Below are 19,278 nucleotides of genomic sequence, written 5' to 3' on the forward strand. Positions count from 1 at the left end.
TTCTCTGCCTGCCTCTCTGCCTACTTGTGATCTCTCTCTATGTAAAATAAATAAATAAAGTCTTTAAAAAAAAACACACATCTCAGTCCTGGCATTATTACTACTCAATCAATCCCTCAAGATAGAAATTAATTCTTTGATTCTCATTCACCTCAAATTTCAATCAGTTACCAATGATTATAGAATCACTTTTGAGGGGGAATAAGGAATCTTTAACTTACCTTATAATTATAATTATAATAAGTATATAATATTTAATTATAATTATATAATAATTATAATAATTACCTTACCTTATAATTAACCTTTCACAGTGTACAACTTAGTCCATTTTCAGTATATTCACCAAATTATCGACCATCACTATGATCTAATTTCATTATCCAAAAGAAACTCAATTTGCTGTCATTTTCAATTCTCTTTCCTGCCAGCACCTGACAACCATCAGTATACTTTCTGTCTCTATGGAATTTCCTATTCTGGACATGGCATATAAATGGAATAATATGATATTTGACTTTTTGTGTCTGGCTCCCATCACTAAGCATGATGTTTTCAAGATATACATTATAGAGGTATTCTTTTTTATTTATTTATTATTATTTATTTATTTTATTTATTTATTATTTTATTTATGTATTCTATTTAAATAAAATAGATATTTTCTTTATCTATTCATCAGCTGATAGACTTTTGGGCTATTATAGATAATGCTGCTTTCATTCCTGTACAAGGGTGACTGTGATGAATTTTTCTTTGCTATTTTATTTATTTATTTATTTTTTGTCAGAGAGAGAGCACACAGGCAGGCAGAGTAGCAGGCGAAGGCAGAGGGAGAAGCAGGCTTCCCGCCGAGCAGGGAGCCCGACGTGGGACTCCATTCCAGGACACCAGGATCACGACCCGAGCCGAAGGCAGCCGCCCAACCGACTGAGCCACTCAGGCATCCCACTATTTTATTTTTTTAAAGATTTTAGTTTAAGTAATCTCTACACCCAACATGGGGCTTGAACTCACAACCCTGAGACAAAGAGTCACATGTTCTACCAACTGAGCCAGCCAGGTGCCTACCTCTCTTTGCTGTTTTAAAATAAGATACCTAGGGGCGCCTGGGTGGCTCAGTGGGTTAAAGCCTCTGCCTTCGGCTCAGGTCATGATCCCAGGGTCCTGGGATCGAGCCCCGCATCGAGCCCCGCATCGAGCCCCGCATCGAGCCCCGCATCGAGCCCCGCATCGGGCTCTCTGCTCGGCGGGGAGCCTGCTTCCCTTCCTCTCTCTCTCTGCCTGCCTCTCTGCCTACTTGTGATCTCTGTCTGCCAAATAAATAAATAAAATCTTTAAAAAAAATAAAATAAAATAAGATACCTATTAGACAAATATATTTTAGGTGCAATTCTGCCAAAAGGTAAAAGGAATTGGCTAAAAGAGTGAATAGGACCCCTTTCAACTCACAGAGTATATATGTGTTATTTTCATGTAAATTATCTTTAGTAAGGCATTCATTGTTCTCCAATAATCTGACCTTCTATCCAAGTCACATGGTCACTCAACAGTCTATGACCTGCTATACTCATTACCACTTTCACATAGCTATTCACACCAATCTCACCAAGCTCTCAGGCTATCCCAGGGCTCCACAGCCTTTAATGACTAAGGACTTTTTTTCCACACTGGCCACAAAACCTTTTCACGCATGCTCTTAGCACAGTCTGAGTTTCTATAGCATATGCCCATCTTTATCAGTGTTTCTCAAACTCAATATTCTCACAAACTCTGAGAATATGAATCCAGTTCGAAAAACTTCAATTTAAGAAGCTCAGTATATAAAAAAATATTTTTAAAAAGCAGATTGTATTGGGTGACAGTTTGGCAGTTTCTTACAAAATCAAACACTTGGTATTTGCCCAAAGGAGTTGAAACCTTATGTCCACACAAACACTGCACATGGATGTTTATAGCAGCTTTTTTCAAAATTGCCAAAACTTAGAAGCAACCAAGATGTCTTCAGTAGGTGAACAGATAAAAGAAAGTTTGGTACACCCAGACAACAGAATATTATTCCGTACTAGAAAGAAAGGAGCTATCAAACCATGAAACGACATAAAGGAACCTTAAATGGATATTACTAAGTAAAGAAGCCAGTCTAAAAAGGCTACATACTTAATGATTCCAACTATATACTATTCTGGAAAAGACAAAACCATGGAGATGGGAAGAGAGCAGAGGAAGCAGCACGCTGCACCTGTCCTCCACCTAGGCAATAATTACACTGGCAGAATCTGTCTGATATAACTGTTTTGGGATTCTGGAGTCTGTTGAAGGCCTGCAAGTCCAGGGGAAGACCTGGAAGTTAATTGAAATTAACTTCAGTCAATTTCATCTCTTGGCAATATCAGTAACAGCTACCCATGTCCCACCCTTCATGCAAAAGAATGAAGGTACAGTACACCTTACCTGGTCATCCCTTCCTCCCCTCTAGCTCAGCAACCACTGATCTTTTTACTGTCTCCATAGTTTTGGGTTCCCCCCCTCAATTACTTTTATTGTAGCTAAATATACATAACACAAAATTTGCCATCTTAAATTTTTAAGTATACCATCTATCATTTTAAGTGTACAATTCAGTGGTATTAAATGCATTCATAAGGCGCCTGGGTAGCTCAGTTGGTTAAGTGTCTGTCTTCGGCTCAGGTCATGATCCCAGGGTCCTGGAGTGGAGCCCTACATCAGACTCCTGCTCAGGGAGAAGCCTGCTTCTCCCTCTCCCTCTGCCTGCTGCTCTGCCTGCTTGTGCTCACTCTCTCTCTGTCAACTAAATAAAACTTTTTAAAAAATGCATTCATAATGTTGTGCAACTATCACCATCATCTCCAGAACTCTTCATCTTATAAAACTGAAACTATATCCATTAAATTATAATTCTCTACATCCCCCTCCCTGTAGCCTCTGGCAAACACCATTCTCTTTCCTGCCTCTGTGATTTTGACTGCTTTAAGTACCTCAAATAAGTGGGATCATATAGTGTCTGTCTATTTGAGACTGGCTAATTTTGCTTAGCAAATGCCCTTAAGTTCATCCATGTTGTAGCACATGTCAGAATTTCCTTTTGTTTTAAGGGTTAATAATATTTCACTGTTTGTGTATACCACATTTTGCTTATTCATTCATCTGTTGGTGGACACTTGGATTGCTTCCATGTTTTAGCCCTTGTGAATAATGCTGCTATGAACATGCATAAACACCTCTTCAAGACCCTGTTTTCTCTTCTTTGGCAATATGCCCCAAAGTGGAATCACTGCATCATATGGTAATTTTATTTTTATTTTTTCAGGAACAGCTATACTGTTGTCCATAGCATCTGTACCATTTTATATTCCCACCAGACAGTTGGACCAGCAGTTCCAAATTCGCCACATCCTTGCCAACATGTGTTATTTTCCAGTTTTTTGATAGTAGCCATGCCAATGAGTATCATTCTAAATGATTGGTGGGAAAGCACTGTTTGGAACAACTGAGCCAGTGGGAACTATTCTCCAGAAAGCTTTCTTCTAGCCTGTGGCATAACCATTAACATGGCATAACCACTTTAGTCATATTGGATTACCAACAGTGCTTACAAGCAACACTCCCAGGGGTCTAGCACAAATACAATTTTCAGTGGAAAGCAAAGCTCTTTCACGTTTCAAAGTAGCAACATAAATTTTATATTAAAAAAAATCCAGGCAACAGCTGGAGCTTCCAAGAACATTTAGAAATGGGTCCTGTATCTGGTAGTTTGTTTTCAGTAGAGACTATGCACCTTTTCTTTTTTTAAAAGATCTTATTTATTTATTTGTCAAAGAGAGAGAGAGATAGACAGACAGAGAGTACAAGCAGGCAGAGTGGCAGGCAGAGACAGAGAGAGAAGCAGGCTCCCCGCTGAGCAAGGAGCCCGAAGAGGGACTCAATCCCAGGACCCTGGGATAAGACCTGAGCCGAAGGCAATGGCTTAACCAACTGAGCCACCCAGGCATCCTGAGACTATGCACCTTTTAATTTAATTTAATTTTTTAAGATTTTATTTACTAATTTGAGAGAAAGAGAGATCACAAGTAGGCAGAGAGGTGGGCAGAGAGAGAGGGGGTTGTGGGCTCCCCGCTGAGCAGAGAGCCGGATGTGGGGCTCAATTCCAGGACCCTGAGACCATGACCTGAGCCGAAGGCAGAGGCTTAACCCACTGAGCCACCCAGGTGCCCCGACACTATGCACCTTTAAAAAAAAAAAGATTTTTATTTATTTGAGAGTCAGAGTGGAGGGGGCGGGAGAGGGGGCGGGCAGGGCCAGAGGGAGAGAATCTTAACCGAGCCAGACACCCCCGGAGATCATGATCTGAGCCAAAACCAAGAGTCCCATACACTTAACCGACTGAACCACTCCGATGCCCTGAGACTATGCACTTTAAAACATTTTAGCTCGTGGGGTGAACGTTTATGTGTACTAATGATGTAATATGACATAAATGAAGTTCACACACAAAAAAAGCAGTCAAGTTATAGTTCAATGTAACTTCATCATTCTGGAAATGGATATATAAATGTTTTTACCTAGAAAAAATACAAGAAGGCTGTATATAAAATTATTAATTGGGATTCTCTCTAGGGGACAGGCTTATGAGTGATTAAAATGCTATTCTTCATGCTTTTTAGTATTTTCCAAAATTGTTATAATAGGATTTCATCAGGGATGTCTTGGTGGCTCAGTAGATTAAGCATCAACTCATGGTTTCTGCTCAGGTCATGATCTCAGGGTCATGAGATCAAGTCCTGTGACACGCTCCATGCTCAGCAAGGAGTCCCCTTGAGATTCTCTTTCCTTCTCCGTCCCCATCTGTCCTGCCCCTGACATGCACATGAACTCTCTCTCCAAAATAGATTCATAAATAAAATCTTAAAAAAATAGAATTTCATCAAATTTTATTTAATTTTTAAAAAGATTTATTTATTTATTTTAGAGAAAAAGCACTTAAGCAGGGAGGGGAGGGGCAGTGGGAGATTGAAAGAATCCTAAGCAGACTTCCCACCATGTTTTTATTTATTTTTAATTAATTAAAATCAACCACTTCACAGAGTGCTTGATTGGGGGAGGGACAGCAGGGGAGAGAGAATCTTCTATTTTTTTTTAAGATTTTACTTATTTGAGAGTGAGAGAGTTAGAGCGCACAAGCAGGGGGAGTGGCAGGTAGAGGGAGAGGGAGAAGTAGACTCCCTCCGGAGCAGGGAGCCCAATGCAGGACTCAATCCCAGGACCCTGGGATCATGACCTGAGCTGAAGGCAGACATTCAACCGACTGAGTCCCCCAGGCGCTCAGGGAGAGAATCTTAAGCAGACTCCCTACTGAGTACGGAGCCTGACAGAGGGGTCCAATCCTATAATCCCGAGACTACACCCCAAGCTGAAATTAAGAGTCAGACACTTAACTGATTGAGCCACTCAGGTACCCCAAAATGTCATCAAATTTTAAATATAAAAAACGTTATTTAAAATTAAATAAGGCAATTCATGCTCCATGACATATGTGCACTGAGATTTCCAAGAAAGAAAAATAAAAATCATACTTCACTATGGCTTATGTTACCATAAAAATCACATGAAAATGACTTGCAGTATGTGTCCACACAGATAGATAAGTAGTAAGGAAAACAAAATACTTTATGTTATAAATGGGAAATTCTTAACGTCTGAACTACATAGTCCATCTATTAAAGTTATTCCTGGGATTTTAGGGATTAATTTTTAGAGATTGTAAATAATTTGGTGTATCCTTCAAAGGGACAGAGGGCTCTGAAGAATAAAGTTTCCTCAAGTAAAAAGTCATCTGATGAGGGCCAGATTAATCCATAAGGGTCCACTGTATGCTATTCCTCCAAGGAAAGCTTTCTCCTTGCCTGTGCCACAATCATTAAATGTGGCATAACTATTTTAATCCTATTAGGTTACCAACAGTACTTACAGGCAACACTCACCAGGAATATAGCACAAACACAAGAGATTCTTCAGCTGCAAAAGTTCAAGGTAGAGAAACCCAGAAGGGCCAGGGTCTGAGCTGCATTGATACAGATGAGTCATGAATCTCTGGCTAATGGATCAATCACCTTAGCAATGCTCAGGGACCATGGGGACTGGTAGTGCAATTTTCAGAATGTACTAATGATGTAAATTGATGTAAATGAAATTGAATTCTGAGTACAGATTGTACTTGATGGGTTCTGGTTTAGGCCTGTTCAATAAATAGGGCCTTTTCTGGCATTGAGAGAAAGGAGGAAAAACACAGTAAATCTAGTGCTTACTTCAGATCTGTTATTTCTCAACTATTTTGTCTTCATCCTACTCAAGATGAGCCACAAAAGCTGAAATAACTAATGTTCTAAGCATTTTGTGATCAAAGAAAGGAAACTTACCAGTTTCAATTCTGTTATCAACATTGGCATTGACTTTTGATGCAGAGCTCTCATCGGTCACACAGTTTTTCATTGTCTTCTCCCTAGAGCTGCCACACAGAATAATTTATTTAAAATTAAAAATATTTTAAAAAGCTCAAAAGGAGCTTTCTGAGATCACCAGTAAATGCTATTTAGAAAACATTAATTCATGGTAATAAGATTTTTAAAATGTTCTAGAAAATATTATTTTCACAAATATTTCAGTTAAACCCATTTTTTAAAGCCATAATATTGTTACTGGGAATAGTGAGAGAGAAGGCACTATATAGTTCAGCCTCTAAAGTATGAAAATCAGGCTCAATAGGTTGAGCATCTGACTCTTGATTTCAGCTCAGGTCGTGATTTCAGGGTGGTGGTACTGAGCCCTGTGTAAGGCTCTGGGCTTAACAGGAAGTCGGCTTGAGATTCTCTCTCTCCCTCTGCCCCTCCCCCTGCTCACGCAGGTATGTGTGCTCTCTCTCACTCTCTAAATAAAACCTTTAAAAAAAAATAATAAAGTATGAAAGCCAGAAAATTCAGGACTTAGACACTCTGTTTTCTTGATACAAACTTAGGTATAAGTGTTTAAGGGAATAAGATATTTTCTTTTGAATTAAAAAATTCATAGGACACAGAAAGGAAAGTTCTGCTGCCAAGAACTGTACTGGGAGCAACTACAGCCATTAGTTAAAAGAAAAAAAAAGACAAGAGAGGCAAACGTTTGCTCTTGATTGATATAGTATAGTAAGACACAACTACAGACTGGAAGTACAGACAGCCTAGACTATGAGCCAGGCACTTTACACCCACCATTTCATTTAATCGTAAAAGCTCCCCTATTATTCACTATTACCACTGTATAGGTTGGGGGAACTGGGATTCAGAAAGACTTAAAAAAGTCTTTACCCAGGGTTAGAGATCTTAAAAGATATTAATGCTAGGACTGGGCACTTGAGTAACATTTTACCTCTGCTTTTGCAATCATCACATCATACGGTAACTATGATAAACAGAAATATGATAGTGCTAATTATCTGCCTTATTAGGAAGTGTATTCAGTTACAATTAATTCATCTCTGTATTTCTGTAATAAACAAGGTACCCCGAATGAATTAAAATAAGCATTACTTGAAAAAATACATATACAAATAATTTTGAAGGAACATTCCATTTCTTTTTATAGCAGGGTGAATTTTACTCTATGTAAAAACCTCAATAAACTTGGGTTAAAAAAATAGATAAATAAAAATATACATATAGGGAATTAAAAATGCTCTCTGAGTGTTACATTATAAGACATCTAAAGGATCAGGGCAGAGATAGACAAAGAGAAAGATCCCAGGCCAAAAGAACAGTTATTGACTTCATTCATTCATCATTCAACAAATTATTTTTTTGGTACCTTATATGTGTCAGGCAGTGTTCTAGACACTAGGGATACTGCAACAAATAAGACCAGCAAGGTCCTAATTCTCATGGCAATAAGAATGGCAATAAACAAAGAAAAAACTCATTCTGGAGAGGAATATTTAATGTTGTGGAGATATGTTCATATCTTAACAAGCTACAAATGTTACGTATAGGAAGCAAATTACTATAAAATAAATATATATGTATTATTTTATTATTAATGTATATTTAGAGATCAATTATATAACATAGAATATTGTATATAAACACACACACACACATATACCTAAGACAAAGAGGATGTTTACTATAATATAATTAATGTTTACTTCTGGTTGGTGAAAATATGAATTGCTTATTTATTTCTTGTGGTTTTTCTGTACTTTCCAAATTCTCAATAATAAGTAATGCTTTACTTATACCACCAGAAAGCAATACTAACAGACACATGTACATTTGTCTTTTGGTAGGTACACAGATGTCTAGAAGGATGTCTACTGAACGTTACTAGTAGTTAACTCTTGGTAACAGAGTATGGGGTGATTTTCACTTTTTTCACTGCATTTTTCTGTTATGTAAAATTTAATGGAGTTGTTTTTAAAAAATAATAAAGCTACTTTTTAAAAATAAAGAGCATGAGTTTTGGAGTAGAATACATGGTATCTTATTTTGATCAGATTTTAGTAACAAGAAGTATAAAAATCTACCATTCAGATACTTTAGATCTTCAAGGTCTGTTTACTTTTGATTTGGTAGAAAAATGTTTCCCTTATCTTTTAAGAAATTAATCTCCCTGGTAATGTAAACTTTCTAATTCAATAGGAAAAGACTGTGTACTGATTTATAACTTCAGGAAAGAGTTGGTAAGCATTTATGGGGAGGATATCTCACGGTATCCCTACCTGTAAGCTTTGAACAGCAGCTTTAGAGAATTATCAATAATTATATCCAGGGACACCTGGGTGGCTCAGTTGGTTATGCATCTGCCTTTGGCTCACGTCGTGATCTGAGCCCCACATCTCATCGGGCTCCCTGCTCAGCAGGGAATATGCTTCTCCTTCTTCCTCTGCTCCTACCCCCAGCTTATTCCCTCTCTCTCTCAACTAAATAATATCTTAAAAAATAATAATTATACCCAAAGCAGACCCAATAGTTCAAGAAAGCAGAAATGTTCCCTCTGAGGGCCAGATTCTCATCCCGGATAAATTTCAATATGTTGAATAGATACGTTTTTTCCTGATCTGAGGATTCTTACAACTTGTGGAGATTTCTGCTGAAAATGAAGACATTAAGTAGGAATTCACTGCTATCTATGTCTGAACCAAACTAAAACATTTTTTTTAAAGTAATTGTCTTACCTTTTTTCCACCTCTAAAAGAAAATTTTCACTGTTGCCCAATTGACTAAAATGCAGCTTGGCAGCTTTTCTCTCACTTTCCCGCACAGCTCGGTCATCTGGAGGCAAAAACCGTGGTCTGAGCATGTCTCTTTTTTGGAGTAAACAGTAGTGGGTCAGAAAACCATATTCACAGAGTAAAAACTAAAGATCAGTCTCATATTCTTTTGTTAGAGACAGGTCACAAAATAATGCTATTATGTTGTCACTGGAGCAAGTAGTAACTCAGGGAGACTACAGGGATACCATAGCAACAACTGCCACATAGGTATGGCTACCACTGCAGGAAAGTAGAGTTTAGGCAGCAAACAATCCAAATGGCCTAGTAGTCTGCTGAAGTTACACTGTTTCTGATGGGGCGCCTGGGTGGCTCAGTGGGTTAGGCTTCTGCTTTCAGCTTGATTCATGATCTCGGGGTACTGGGATAGAGCCCTGTATCAGGCTCTCTGCTCAGTGGGGAGCCTGCTTCCCACCCCCGCTCTGCCTGCCTCTCTGCCTACTTGTGATCTCTGTCAAATAAATAAATAAAATCTTAAAAAAAAAAGAAAAAAAAAGTTACACTGTTTCTGAAAGAAATTAGTTTCCCCACTAAGCAAGAGAAATCTTTCTCCAAGAATAAATTCAAGTTTATATCAATAAGAAATGTATACTCAACAATAAAATTATAAAGAAATACAGACTAGCTCATTTGAAGGGATATTTATTGTTCCTTGTCAACGAAGCCCCAAAGAGTTGTTGTATTCATTTTCTATTGCTAATATAGTTGCAAATTTGGGGCACCTGGAAAAATAAATCTCAACCTGGAAACTCTTTGTTGGGGAGGAAGTGGTGGTGAAACCATCAACTGAAGAAAACTAAAGCTGGAAGTAACTGATAAAATCATAGATTGTCATTCAATAAAAAAAAGGACTCGTCATACATCCTGCCAACACAAAAGAATTACATAAATATTGACTAATAGACAAATATATCCTGCCAGTGCACACTGTGGGCCAACACCCAAAAGGATAGGAGGCAGCTGGTTTAATGTAAATTCTGGGGCAAGGAACAGGGGAGGAGGGTCTCACCCAGTTTCTCCAGAGTTTGTAGCGTGTACACAGCAAAGAGCCTATAATCTGTATCTTTCCTGACAACAGGATTGAGTCTCAAATCTAGTTCTCTGAGGAAGGGTAAAGGCTGTAGGCGGGACACCTCCACTAATGAAGGAATGTTGTTATAATATAAATTCAGGTCTTGGAGTGAACATAAATACTGGATGCCCTGCAAGGAAAAGACCACATTATGAAACTGCACATAGGTAAGGACTAGGAATCTCACAGATAAAGGTGGAAATATAACTATTACTTCCATCCTTAAACATGTTACCTGAATCATCCATGAGAAAGGCAGGTTGAAACTCTTATTTAGATGACTAAGAATAAGAACAATCGGCCCACAGGCACTAGATGTATTGTATATTTAAAAACCTGACATGGAAATATCTGCAGTCAGGTATTTGCAGTCAGATATCTACTTCTGTTGCTCCCCGATCACTCTCCCTTCCAGTGGCTAAGCTAAGTCACTTTTGCCCTTCTCTCACCCTTGCCACATCCACTCTCCTGACCCCAGAAACACATCAATTTTCAAGAGGAAAGGAGATAGGCAAAAAAGCTAGTCCTGAGGAAGAAGATGATTTAAAAAAAAATTAAGTGTGTGTATGTTGTGTGTTCTTGTATCTCAATGCCTCATGTTTAGGGTCAATGAAGTATGTGGGAAAACAAAAAAACACTATATCTAAGTCTTCCTTGTTGGAACAGTCTAGAACCCTTCTTGTCCTTGTTTCCCCTTCCAGAATTACCCCACTCCTCCATTTCTCTGGGATACTGGAGAGGAAAAGCCACAATACACCTTCTTTGCTGAAATCTACTATTGAAAATAATTGCTTAATTTTCATGCATTTGGTTAGTTCTGCTTTTGCCCAACATTAAATTTCAGGACAGTAACTTAGAACATGTACATATATGTACAATCACATCATTTTATAGTAAAACTGCATACCATAGAAGGAACTCTGTCATTGAGAATAATTTCAGTAAAATTATTTTCCATCATGAATTTATAAAATAATGTTTTTTATTCTTCTGTTATTCAAAACCACTATTCTCTTGTTACAGAAAATTTAAAAAACTCAAAGATATACACAAAGCATTTCTGAATAAAGAACCCAGTTTACACATTGATTCATTTCTTTCTGGCTTTTTTGGATTCCATTAACTTCTGCATTGTGAAATGGTCAGTAGTTAGGAATAGTTGTCAGTGACTTTGGCCCCACTCTCAGCGCAGCACACCATTAGAACTCTCTTTAAATGTGTCTAATGGCCCAGATCAGGTAATCTTTTAATGTCTCTCAGTGTAAAAGTCAAGAAAATGACTTCTATCTTCCTCTCACTTTTCCCACTTGGCATGAATTCACATTTTCCCCAAAATTATACTAGAAATAATCACAAAACCTTTATCCCCTGAGAAAATTAAGTAAAATGATTCAGAACTGCTAGAGATGAACATATGTAGATAAATCATAGATGCAAAAAAATGGAGAAAACATTTACTAAGTGCTTCTTATATGCCAAACAGTGTACACATGTTAATCTTCACAATAGTTTTTTGCCCAATTTATAGAAGTAGAAAGAATGCAAGTATAAAAACAAATTATGGCAACGTCCACTCAATTTTTTAGCATGAAAATTAACAAGCAAACATGCATACATACAGGTGAAAAGAGGAGACCTGAGCAAACCTGAACTAATGCTTTCGGAAACTATGGGCCGACTACAAATGGCTGCTACCAAAGAGTCTAACGACCTAGTTTAACTTGCAGCTTCTGCTTTTCCAGTCCCAGCTGGAAATCTTGCTTGAACTTCTCTTTTAGGGTCCTTTGTGTTAGATTTGGGTCTGGCCTGTCTTGCTGAATAAGTATCCCCTTAAAAGCACAGAACTGGCAGGATAATCCAGGAGATCATTAACTAATCCTGAATAGCATTTGTGAGTCTTTCACCTTGAGTCTCGCAAAGAAGGGCTTAATCAAGACAGGCATATAAGTGGGTAAAACGGGAACACGTAGGAGAAATACCATTTGGGGGTCCACCACAAAGAAGACAGAACTTCCACCTCCGTGTGTGCACACTTATGTTTGTAGAGCTCTTTGTGTATTTGCTAATCCTCACACTGCTCAAACCTGCTCCTGTCCACTTTCTTATCTTGCCCTCTGCTCTTCCATCCCCTGATCTAGAGATTTTTCTTTGTTTCCAAGACCACCATTTCCTCCTTCTTGAAAAAACCCACAGTAATAATCTAGGTCAATGTTTCCGTGCCATGTACCAACACCATCAGAATCCTCCAGGTATACCATGAGCCCACCCCAGACCTACAAACTGAGAATCTCTCTCAGAGTAGCAACTAAGAATCTGTACTTTCACAAGTGCTCCTTATAATTTTTTACACACATTAAAAAATATATCCTATTGCCTTAGCCTGTTATCATTTAATATAATTTTCCCCGAGTACAAAAGAAAATTTCCCCAATATTTTATACCAGAAAATTTCAAACATAGAATAAAGCTGAGTGAGTTTTCAGCAAATAATAAAATTTCGTTTGGAAACACTTAAAAGGAAGATCCTATATTCCCCCAGGCTGACATTATCTCTTATTTCTTCCCACCAAAACTACTACGACTACTACTTCTAGTAGTACTGCTAAAATAAATTGGGTTGAACTGACTAGTCATAGAATATAGAACTTACCTTCAGGCTTGTGATCAAGTTTCTTGATAAATCTAAGGATCGAAGGTTTTTAAAATTTCTGAAGGCATCACCAATGGAATGAATTTTTCCAGCATAAGATCCCTGCAATGAAAGAGACTCCACCAATTCTGAAAAGAGATCACCAGTAGATATATTATGAACTCTGCTTAAACAACAGAGTCAGAGAACATAGCTCTTCCTTCTTCCCATACCCCATTTGTGAAAGGACCTACATCCAAGATTCATAAGATCAGATTTTCCCTTTAAAAGCAGTGATATTGGGGCACCTGGGTGGCTCAGTAGGTTAAAGCCTCTGCCTTCAGCTCAGGTCATGATCTCAGGGTCCTGGGATCGAGCCCCGCATCGCATCGGGCTCTCTCCTCAGCAGAGGGCCTGCTTCCCTTCCCCTCTCTCTGCCTGCCTCTCTGCCTACTTGTGATCTCTGTCTGTCAAATAAATAAATACAATCTTAAAAAAATAAAAGCAGTGATATCACCTAATACAATGAAACCAAACCTTGATTTTATAGCACCCTTGTGTTTCTCTATTCATCCTGCACAATGTAATATGTCTTCAAAAGTTCTCAAAACAAATTTAAGAAGAAATGTAGCAATCCCACGGCTGGGATTTAGCCCTATAAATCACACTCAAAAAAACTTTGCCAGGATATATAATATATACATGTGGGTATCAATTGCAGAAAGGTTTGAGGATCATTTTAAAAAAGAGAACAAAAAAAAAAAAAAAAAAAGGAAAAGAAAACGATCACAGGGTCTACCCACAGAAGCGTAGAACCCAGTGTCCTAGATAACGGTAGATGGATACAATGAACAAAGTACTAGATCTGTGGTTTTCTGTAAGTAATTTACTCTCTCTGTACTTCAGATTCCTTATCTGTAAAATAGGGATAACAATAGTATTTAACTCATAAGATGCTGTAATGATTAAATTAACATATATACAAAACTTAGAACAGTTCCTGATACATATTGCTATGTAAGTGTTAATTATTGTTATAAAGTTATTAAAAACAATGAGGTAGATTTGTAGGTGATCATATGGAAAGATCTCTAAGACAGTGAGGGAAAAGGTATGTGTGGAAAGGTAGTTGTGGTATGTGTGGAAAAGGAAAAACGTATGTGTGTAACCGTTTTAAAGAATATAATATATATTTACATAATATATCCTATATATGGAAGAAAGTCAACTAGACTTCTAACACTAAAAAGAGGAGAATCTCAAAATTGTCAATAGAAACTCACTGGCAAGTGTGGTGGGCTAAATACAATAGCAATCAAAACTGGAAGGAGGTTCTGCAGATCCAATTTGTAGGCGAGTGCCAGGAGACTGCAATGAAATGAGGTTTAAGGTGCTAGAGCAGTCTGGACCCTAAAACTCTGAAAAGTAATAAACTGAAGATCGCTTTCAAGACAAGACCCACATCAGGGAGAAATTAGTGGGAATAGAATCCACATTGAATGGGATAGAAACAACAGGTTCAAAGGAAAGAGAAGGTACAGGTACAAGTGGGGAGAAAAGCAAAGATGGCAGATATCAGGACACATAAAGCTCCATTTTTTAGCACTTTGTGAACATAACAGAAGAGGGAGCTCTAAAACCCTGAAACTAGAAAAGCTATTCAGGCCTACCCTTATCATGTAAAAATATAGGAAAACTTAACCGCACTTAAAGAGCCACAGGAAAGGATTACAGTCACTTTACTATGAGTTAATAAAAGAAAAAAGAGGGGCGCCTGGGTGGCTCAGTAGGTTAAAGCCTCTGCCTTCCACTCAGGTCGTGATCTCAGGGTCCTGGGATTGAGCCCCACGTCGGGCTCTCTGCTTGGCGGGGAGCCTGCTTCCCCCTCTCTCTCTCTGCCTGCCTCTCTGACTGCTGGTGATCTCTGTTAAATAAATAAATAAAATCTTTAAAAAAAAAGAGAGAGCAGGGGCACCTGGGTGGCTCAGTGGGTTAAAGCCTCTGCCTTCAGCTCAGGTTATGATCTCAGGGTCCTGGGATCGAGCCCCGCATTGGGCTCTCTGCTCAGTGGAGAGCCTGCTTCCTCCTCTCTCTCTCTCTTTCTCTCTCTGCCTGCCTCTCTGCCTACATGTGATCTCTGTCTGTCAAATAAATAAGTAAAATCTTAAAAAAAAAAAGAGAGAGAGAGCAACATCCCTAAAGAATGAAAGCACTCTAGAAAGATACATTACAAATGAAAACTGTAACTTAATATTTTGAAACAAGCTAAAAGATATAAAAACAAAATGTAGCAGTTATCAAAGTGTGGTCCCCAGATTGCTGAAGGTCCCTGAGACATGCACAGGGGTCCACAAAATCAAAACTATTTAAAAAAAAAAAAACTTTCATAGTAATATTAAAATATTAATTAGCTTTTCCAGTGTTGCACCTATGGTGTAAAAGCAAAACTACTAGGCCTTAGGATGACCAAGGAACACTCATAGTCATAGTGTTCTTTACCATCACATACTTGCAATTTTAAAAAAATAGCCAGTTTCACTTAAAAATGTCCTTTAAAAAAAAAAAAAGAGCGGGGGGAAGCAGGCTCCCAGTTAAGCAGACAGCTCAATGTGGGGCTTGATCCCAGGACCCTGAGATCATGCCCTGAGCCGACGGCAGAGGCTTAACCAATGAGCCACCCAGGTGCCCCAAGAATGCCCTTTAAAAAGCAGTAAAAATGGTTAATTTTATTGATTTTGAAACTTGAGCACATGTTCTTTTTATTTGTGTGACTAAATGAGAAATATGCACAAAGTACTTCTGCTGCATACTGAAGTACGGTGGATGCTCTGAGGGAAAACATTTGTGTGAATTTTTTAGAAGATTTATTTATTTATTTGAGAGAGAGAGAGAGTAAATGCAGAGGGAGGGGCAGAGAGAGAGAGAGAGAGAAGAAGAAGCTCAAGAGATTGAGCATGGAGCTGAGCACAGAGCCAACAGGGTTCAATCTCACCACCCTGAGATCATGACCTGAGCTGAAATCAAGAGACGGATGCTTAACTGACTGACCCACCCAGGAGCCCCACTGTGATTTTGAGATGCCAGCTTAACTAGCTACTTTTTATCTGGAATACCATTTTTACTTGAAAAACCCTGATACATGATGGTTTGTCAGACTTGAATATTTGGAGACATTTTCTTGAAAACAAAGTGAGATTGTTATTTCAGGAAAACAAGTGATAGACCTTTAAAGATCTTTTTAATGAGATTGATACTTTTTTTTTTTTTTTTAAAGATTTTATTTATTTATTTGACAGAGAGAGATCACAAGTAGACGGAGAGGCAGGCAGAGAGAGAGAGAGAGAGAGAGAGAGAGAGAGAGAGAGAAGCAGGCTCCCTGCTGAGCAGAGAGCCCGATGTGGGACTCGATCCCAGGACCCCGAGATCATGACCTGAGCCGAAGGCAGCAGCTTAACCCACTGAGCCACCCAGGCGCCCCAGATTGATACTTTTTAAAAAGGTTTTATTTATTTATTTGAGAAAGAGAGACAGAGAGAGTGAGAGCGAGCACAAGGGGAGAGGAGAGGGAGAAGCAGTTCCCTGTGTCAGCAGGGATCCCAACGTAGAGCTCAATCCCAGGACCCTGGGATCATGACCTGAGCCAAAGGCAGGTGTTTAAGACACTGAGCCACCCAGGTGCCCCAAGATTGAGGACATTAACAAATGAAATTTTTATTTATCTAGAATTTTTATTTATCCAGAATGAAATTTATCAGCATTTGAAAGACCTACATAACTCAGTAAGTTAATATTTTTCAAATGACCAGTGCATGACGTCACAAAATCATGCATGGGTAAAAGATCCATTTAAATGCAAGATGTGGGACGCTGGGTGGCTCAGTTGTTAAGTGTCTGCCTTCGGCTCGGGTCATGATCTCAGGGTCCTGGGATGGAGTCCCATGTCAGGCTCCTGATCAGTGGGGAGCCTGCCTCTCCCTCTGCCCTCCCCCCTGCTTGTGCGCATTCTCTCTCTCTCTAATAAATAAATAAAATCTAATAAAATAAATACAATTAAAAAAAATAAATGCAAGATGTGCCAAAATGGATTTAATGCAACAAAGTACAAAAAGTATGCTGGTATGGTTTCAGATTCCACATACAACTAAACTTTAAGAAACTACCAATTGCCCAGTTTTCATGTCATATCAAAAAAGAATATCCACAATTCATTGAAAATGCTATTAAAGCACTCCTCCCTTTTTGAATCTCTTATTGGTGTGAGGCATCATTTTTAAAAAATATATTTTAACCGGGGGTGCCTGGGTGGCTCAGTCAGTTAAGCATATCCCTTTGGTTCTGATCATGATCCCAGGGTCCTGGGATCGAGCCCTCCATTGAGCACCCTGCTCAGCAGAGAGCTTGCTTTCTTCCTCTCCCAATGATGCTCCCCAGTGCTCGGGTTCTCTCTCTTTCTGACAAATAAATAAATAAAATCTTTAATATATACATATATTTTTTTCAACCAATACAACATATCCTAAGAAATTTAATACAGAAGCAGATATGAGACTCTAGAGGTCTCCAATTAAGATATTAAAGATATTTATAAGAATATAAAACAATGTCACTCTATTTTTTTTAATATTCTGAAACCAAAGGGTTTGAAAATTGCTGAAAAAATGTAAATTAGACAAAATCAGAAAAATTATCAGAAAGAAAAGGAAGATTTGAAAATAAAGATAGAACTCATATTAAAAAAAAAATTAAAGGTCATTTCAGTGGCACCTGGGTTGTTCAGTGGGTTAAGCCTCTGCCTTTGGCTCAGATCATGATTTCAGGGTCCTAGGATTGAGCCCTGCATTGGGCTTTCTACTCAGTGGGGAGCCTGCTTCCCCCTCTCTCCCTGCCTACTTGTGATCTCTGTCAAATAAATAAATCTTTAAAAAAATTTTTTTTAAAAAGGTTAATGGTTGGGGGTGCTTGGGTGGCTCAGTTGGTTAAGCATCCATCTCTTGATTTCGGCTCAGGTTGAGATCTCAGGGTCCTGTGATACAGCCTTGAAGCCCTGTGCTGGACTCTGTGCTCAGTGGGGAGACTGCTGGTGGGGGGGGGGGGGGGGATTCTCTCTTTTCCTCTCCCTCGGCCCTACCCCTGCATGCATCCACACTCCCTTTCTCAAATAAATAAATAAATCTTAAAAAAAAAGTTAGTGGTTGCATACTAAATGATTGCAACTATATGACATTCTGTAGAGAGTAGCAGTAAAAAGATGAGTAGTTGCTAGAGGTGAAGTGGAAAGGGAAAGATGAACAGATGGAGCACAGGGGATATTTAGGGCAGTGAAACTATTCGATTCGATACTAACTGATAATATCACAAAAAGACGACCAGATAATTATATACTTCATGATAGAATATATACCCTCACCTATGAACTAATGGTATACTCGACGTCACTATATACTTGTCAAAATCAACAGCATTGAACAACACAAGGAGTGAATCTTAATGTAAACAACAGGCTTCAGTTCATAATAATATATTGGGGGGGGGGCGCCTGGATGGCTCAGTGGGTTAAAGCCTCTGCCTTCGGCTTGGGTCATGATCTCAGGATCCTGGGATCGAGCCCCGCATCGGGCTCTCTGCTGGGCGGGGAACCTGCTTCCTCCTCTCTCTCTGCCTGCCTCTCTGCCTGCTTGTGATCTCTGTCTGTCAAATAAATAAAAATAAAACTTAAAAAAAATATATTGGTATTGGTTCATCAATCATAACAAATGTACCATACAAATGCAAGGTACTTATAATAGGGGAAACTGGGGTGATGTAGGAGAAGTATGAGGGGTGAAGAGGGAACTTTTACAGAACTCTCTATACTCTGCTCAGCTTTTCTCTAAACCTAAAAACACTTTAAAAATAAAATCTATTAATAAAAAAAAAGAAATGAAGTACACATACGTGTCAAAATATGGATGAACCTTAAAAATATCATGCTAAGGGACGCCTGGGTGGCTCAGTTGGTTAAGCAGCTGCCTTCGGCTCAGGTCATGATCCCAGCGTCCTGGGATCGAGTCCCACATCGGGCTCCTTGCTCATCAGGGAGCCTGCTTCTCCCTCTGCCTCTGCCTGCCATTCTGTCTGCCTGTGCTTGCTCTCTCTCCCTCTCTCTCTGACAAATAAATAAAATCTTTAAAAAAATATATCATGCTAAGTGAAAGGAGCCAGATATAAAAGGCTATATATTGTATGATTATATTTATATGGAATATTCAGAACAGG

General features: G+C 38.7%; 1 protein-coding gene across 5 annotated transcripts in view; it reads right to left on the reverse strand.

Annotated features, from left to right (window-relative positions):
• LRRC36 (leucine rich repeat containing 36) overlaps positions 1-19,278 on the reverse strand; it is a 47,168-nt gene that overhangs the window by 19,292 nt on the left and 8,598 nt on the right. For 4 of the 5 annotated variants that reach the window (XR_007123995.1, XM_047711947.1, XM_047711948.1 and 1 more), the window contains exons 2-5: positions 13,045-13,172; positions 10,332-10,524; positions 9,227-9,323; positions 6,438-6,526 (exon numbers count right to left, since the gene is read on the reverse strand). Coding sequence is in view for 4 of the 5 variants with exons in the window: in XM_047711947.1 (XP_047567903.1) it covers positions 6,438-6,526; positions 9,227-9,323; positions 10,332-10,524; positions 13,045-13,172 (507 nt within the window). In the remaining variant the exon portion in view is untranslated. Of the gene's footprint in view, positions 1-6,437; positions 6,527-9,226; positions 9,356-10,331; positions 10,525-13,044; positions 13,173-19,278 lie in introns of those variants that run through there. The other variant, XM_047711949.1, reaches the window with a different exon arrangement.

The sequence above is a fragment of the Lutra lutra genome, chromosome 17 (assembly GCF_902655055.1).
Source record: "Lutra lutra chromosome 17, mLutLut1.2, whole genome shotgun sequence".
NCBI lineage: Eukaryota > Metazoa > Chordata > Mammalia > Carnivora > Mustelidae > Lutra > Lutra lutra.